The 6,301-nt window shown below is 35.2% G+C and overlaps 1 protein-coding gene across 3 annotated transcripts in view; it reads right to left on the reverse strand.

Annotated features, from left to right (window-relative positions):
- The window catches only part of LOC106462724 (mitochondrial import inner membrane translocase subunit tim16-B-like), a 21,047-nt gene that overhangs the window by 10,732 nt on the left and 4,014 nt on the right, over positions 1 to 6,301 (reverse strand). For all 3 annotated transcript variants that reach the window (XM_013922671.2, XM_022390047.1, XM_022390046.1), the window contains exons 2-3: positions 5,286 to 5,370; positions 2,085 to 2,173 (exon numbers count right to left, since the gene is read on the reverse strand). In XM_013922671.2, the coding sequence (XP_013778125.1) occupies positions 2,085 to 2,173; positions 5,286 to 5,370 (174 nt within the window). The remainder of the gene's footprint in view (positions 1 to 2,084; positions 2,174 to 5,285; positions 5,371 to 6,301) is intronic.

Below are 6,301 nucleotides of genomic sequence, written 5' to 3' on the forward strand. Positions count from 1 at the left end.
CCATGTCCTAACACTTTTTCACAGTACTGTGTATATATATCATTGAAACAATTGAAAAATAAACTGTTGAAAAATTTGAAATGGCAAATAAGCACAATCATAAACACAAGCCACGGGCAAAAAAACATACATCTAAATGAAGCTGTGCCAACCAAGAAAGTGAGGATTGAGCAAAAATAGCAAAGGGAGCTAGCTACACCAATACAGGTAGCACAATACTATTGGTGGAAAGTAGTCACATGATATGTCACAAAATTGGTGGAGTACATAGACTGGTGCGCTTAGCATGAAAATTATTTTAGCAATTCTTAGGGGGTAGAAAAAAGATTTTATGTGAGAGGAAGTAAGACCATATCGGAATCAATATTACAATACTTGAAATGGAATATAACTTAGTCTTCATATGCACTGGATTTAGCATGCAACACTACTAGTCTAGGCTGGATTTATAAAGAATCAGTATGTTATTTTCATGTGATCCAATTTCTTTGCATAATAACAGCAGGGTCAAACAGGAAAGTTTAAGAGCAACCTGAATCTGAAAACTTGACTCAGTTTTTACACTTTGAGAAACAAGCAACTGGATGTGTGTGATGTTAATAAAAACATTCTTTATTTACAACACAACAACAGCAACAAAAATAAAAAAAGCATGTGTACTTCTGTGGAAAAGTAAAGGGTTGCCTCTACTGAATATTCACTGATTTGCAGCTATTTTCCCTTGAGATATCTGAAGAACTATTCACTTTTAAAACTAGGTAAACTCTGTAGAACTAAAGCTCTATACAGATACAGGAAACTCTATTTTTATTGTTTTGTTACAACATCATTACAACTGATCATTCTCCCACAACATTCATCAACTGTGACATACAAGCATCATCCACTCAGCCAGCAAGATGTTGCAGTCATTGATCCTATCAATATGGATTTATCACAACACCTTCTTGAGCAGAGTTGATATTATCCATCATAGAGAACTAAGACACAATGGCAACTACAATGATTTTCAAGACCATGTTTTTATGTCAAAACTATACAGAGACTAACTAAATGAAAAATTTTAGAAATTCCTATATTAATAGAATAAAAACATTATATGCTTACATGTCACATAGTATTAGTCTAGGCTGGATTTACAAAGAATCATAGTTTAGGACATTTCATTCAAGAGGAGCAAGTGTTCCATTTTGCACCTACATAGCATTATCTAATAGAAGCAAGTATTCCATTTTGAAATCTACATGCTGATATCAAATAGGAATAAATGTGCTATCCAGTAGGAGCATATGATCCATTTTGAAATCTACATACTGCTATCAATGAGAATCAAATATTTCATTACAAAATCTACATAGTGTTATTCAATTGAAGCATATTACAACCTACTACAAATGGGTAAGTATCCAGTCTGATATTGTACTATCCAGTGAAATCCTAAACAATTGGACAATAATTTTGCAGTGAATGTTATAATCAGATATCATTGTCATCAACACATTATTACACTGGCACGATACTAATTACAAGTGCATTACATATTACAGGTATTGCATCATCTGTAACATAGTAACATTTTCCCTAATATTAAAGAGTTGAAGCTCTGATAGTCATAACACATATAATCATTATGTAATTTAAATAAATATCATAGAAATACATTGGATTGCACCTGTTTGTTGCAGGTGGTCATGTTAGTGGCAGTAACAAACACAACCCACACAGCCAGTAGAGGGATGGAGAAGAACTGTGGTGTAAAGCACTGTTTTAAGTGTTGTATGCCCTTAAAGAGCCTGTAATAACAGCTCACTCATGCATAACTGCATATCCTTAATAAATTCTTAAAATACGATGACACAGTAACTGGTTTCATACTACACTATAATGGAATGGTAGCTTATGACTGTGATACATATTCAATATGTATGCCCACATCTACTATCTGATTTGAAAATGTCCAAATCCAATCAGTTATTAGGAGCTGTATATCCAAACTTTGTTGACTACTATTTGTCTCATAACTACCATTCACATAATAGTTATTCAGTAGGAAATAGTTTCACATTACAATTGTGTTAACTTACCTCAATAGACATTCCTAATCGTATGTTTGTTGCTGCTTTCTCAGCTCCTGCTCGGCCTCCGCCTGCCCTCTTTGCAGCTGCTTGACTTGCTATTTTTAAAACAAATAATGTTATCCATTATGAACAAAATCATTCCAGAAAGAAAACATCAATTTAATAAATACAAGTAATATTTAAAATCACCTAGGAATACAGAGGGTTGAGTAGGAAGCAATAACCTGCTTTGTGCCTTCTGGCAAGGCATTACAATGAGGATTTTGTGGTTAATGGAATCTCATCTCATTTAATAAACCAAATAACAATCTCGACTGACTAACAGCAATATGTCATGTCATTTTCTTGGGTTGTGGGGAAGATCTCATTCTGCTTTTTTCGCTGCCTTATCCATAGACTGCATGATGATATGTGGTAAAAGGAAGGGTGATGGTGGGAACTCTGAAAATGATGCCTTCAAGAAGTCATTGTGGTAAGTACTGGTGAGAATGTGTGTTAAGAGGTGAATATCTATCACAAAAACATTTTCAGGAAAGAAAAATTTTAAACTCCAAGATAATACCACACTTCTGTACACAGTTAATCTAGAATCTCATCATGAAGTGGTGGAGGGGCTGGTGCAAAGATTTACCTAGATATGCTCCCTTCAATAAGTGTCCAAAGGAAGCTCATGAAATGTGACACCTGATGGCAGAGGTTTCATAGGGGCACACCTGTAGGAGACATCTCATCCAGGGTATATTCTTCACCCAGGAAGAAAGGAAAGAATACACAAATGAACCTCATGTGTTGCAGGGAAGGGTGAAAGTAGAACATGACCATCCAAGTACTTGTATATAAGAGGTCAGAGAGCCAATACATGTAGCATGGTTGGGACACATTCAGACTGCACTTGTGTGTTCAATTCAACTCTACCATCCAACTTTATTAGACCAACATCAGCTGTGAGAAGGGGCACATTAGTCATGCTATAGACAGTGGTAATGGCATGTGCACACCGACTCAACTGAACGTATATCAGCTGAAGGAGGAAGGCAACTGAAGCATTGTGGTATTTTGAAGTATTTTTCGTTACTTACAATGCTTCAAGAAGAGAGAAATAGATGCCTAAAGTGACATGTATAGCCCATTATGAAGAAATATTATGCAAGAATTAGCTAATGCATTGGAATGCATTGATGACACTTGACTATAAAAGAAAAGTATAACAAGGATGCACTTGATATGTTTGAACTGATGCTGATATGGCAGAGAAAAGGTCGTGAGAATGTTTATGCAAACTTCATTAAAGACTGGACGCGAGAATCATATCAACACACTGTCACTGGTATAGCACAGAGAAAGCTATAAGAGATGTTTACATTAACTTGGAAAAAATCTTCCAAATAAGGGGTTAGTCAAAACCTTTGAAGTAGGATTAATATCTAGAAGACAACGATGGATACATGTAAACAGGCAGCTGAGTTATTGTCTTCTAATATGACCAATCATGAAGTATTTTTGTTTTTGGTTCCCAGTAGTTCCACGAATTATGATGAGTTGCGAAAAAATCATCCAATTAAGTGACAGGTCTACTTGCAGGTGGACATGTAAACTATTTGGGAAGTCGCAAGGATACCAAAGAGAATTGGTATAAGAACCTCTGTCTTTGGTCAGAAAGTCAGTTGATTTCGAAGAGTTCTTAGGCCAGAACAGAAGGAGTATGCTACCAAAATTAGAGTCAATTGAGTTGGAAGTTTTTAGCTGCCAAAGAGAATTGCTGCCAGTCTCCTCAGAGTTCTGCAACAGAAACCTAAGAGCCAGAGTTCTGCCACAAATCAGAAATTTAGTGTTGCTGCCAGAAGATATGATGTACAGAACAGCCATGCCAAGGTTCACAGAGTATGTCTCGCTCAAGCTTCATATAAGTAATCAATGCTACCTCTCTTGAATTGAAGAACATAACTAGAAGTTGATATGAAACATATAGTAACTCAGAAGTATCTTTGGTTGAGCTTACATTAGTAACATTTGAATAGAGTTACTGAAGTGAATAAGAGATTTGAAAGTATTGTAAGTTTATTCAGAAATTGTTATATTAAACATTGAAGTTTATTCTGAACCTCAGTCTCAGAGTCAATTCTTTATTCTAACCATAAACTTCCTAGAGTTAGTGACTTGTGTGCCCCACTCGCAACTGCATTCCTCAACTTAATATAAATTTGTTGTGACTGGCAGTAAAGTCGAAGCTCCAATGACTAGCCCACATGGCCCACCTGTTACATAATGTTTGGTATTGTGTGTGCATCTCAATTCAACTGAAAAAGTGGCATCCGCAGAAGGAGGGCATTGGATAATTGTGTGTGCTCACAGTGGGGAGACCTGAAGAAAATGCTTAAATTCCCATTGGTACTTCAGTCTGGAAAGGTCTTTTACTGGAGACAGTTCAATGGGTGACCACAAACCCTATTTTGAAAAGCCAGCAAACACAAGCCAGGGAAGCTGGCTTTTTCATTGATAGTCCATGGAATAGGTACAGTCTGGATCAGACAAAATGTTAAAATTATAGACAACCCAAGAGGATACTGAAAGTGGTCTTGTGGTACACCCCATCTCACAGTGGGCATATATGAAGCCAGAGTGGATGGTAGGAGAACCTTTTGTTGTCCTGGCCCGATGCAGATTTTGGGAAATAAGTACACCCTAGAAGGCACCACCAGCCACCTGGTGGGATCTTAAGAAAGCAAAAGGGGCTCTGAAAGAGAAATAGTATGTATTCTTCTCAAAGATGGTTGGATGATAGAAGAATGCCAACATGAGAAATGAAGCAAAGAACCATAAGGAGATAAAACAGCCACAAGATGTAGAGGAGATGAATGTGTGGAGAGCAAAGAATTTTTCTGACATAAATTTGTTTTTCATAACAAGTAAACAACTAGTTAATCTAAACAATAAAGTGCAAAAGTCAAGTGAACTGAGCAAATATACATACTTTCATAGAATTTTCAGAATTATTAAAATTCTGAAAGTAACTAGGATTTACTTCTTCATCTACATCATAAAATATTCCAGAATTTACCCTATTTTCAACCCAACATTTCTATCTTCAAATGCTTGCTAAGTTCTGCACTGTAACAAATAGTGTTCTAATTCTTAACAGTTATATGAAATTGTCATACATAAATACATACATATTAATGAACGTGTGCACATCTACTTAAATCTTACCTGCAAATTCCTGCTTAAGGGCACGCGTAAAGGCTCGGCCTACAACCTGAGCTCCTAGAATAATTATCTGTGCCAAATGTTTTGCCTAAAAAATACAAATTTTACTTATTCCAACTGCAGATTTTCTAAATATAACAAAAACATTTTCAATAACAATAATATAATTATTACAACCTGTAAGAAAAGTTCTGACTATAGTGTTTAAATTTCTAAATAATATAAAGTTATTATATTAAGTTAGAAACAAAGTACGTTATGCACAAAAATACCAGAAACAAAATTAAAATTCAGTGTTGCCCTTCACTTCTATATACATATTTAACAGGAAGACTACTTAAGTTATGGACCTTAAGATATGTAAAAATCAGACACAATTCCAATTATGCTTGGGTTACTTTTCTGTTCTCATATGCACTTTTAGTTGTGGTAAAAGCTGTAACACTGAGGAAGTTTAAAAAAAGATTATACATGTATCTTAGAGATTAGGGTTAGATATAAGAAAAGGGCTTTCCTATATGTAGTTTGAAATAGATTGCAGAGTGATAATAAAAAATGAGATAGCCTGGAATGGCCAAATGACCTTCCATGTTATCCATTGGAAATGTTGGAAAGAGCTGATAATCCTTGGGGCTTGGCATTTCTTTTGTTCAGATGCTTCCCAACATTCTTAATCACTTAGTGTTGTATGTCTGCAGACATTCAACGCTAGAAACCGGGTTTCGATACTCGTAGTGGGCAGAGCACAGATAGCCCATTGTGTAGCTTTGTGCTTAATTACAAACAAACACTTAGTGTTTATTTTGTTCAAACATCTAAGGAAATAAGTACAAGCAACAGATGTCCAGATTCAGGCTGATTATTAAAGTGTTGACTTACGGAATACTTTTCCAGATGATGTGAACTGGTAGTTTGAATTATTTTAATTTTTTGTGTGTCTTTTTATAAATGTTAGAGGTTCTATTTAAATTGTGTCAGATTTTAAAAATAATATATATATATATATATATATATATATA

The sequence above is a fragment of the Limulus polyphemus genome, unplaced genomic scaffold (genome assembly GCF_000517525.1).
Source record: "Limulus polyphemus unplaced genomic scaffold, Limulus_polyphemus-2.1.2 Scaffold1232, whole genome shotgun sequence".
Lineage (NCBI taxonomy): Eukaryota > Metazoa > Arthropoda > Merostomata > Xiphosura > Limulidae > Limulus > Limulus polyphemus.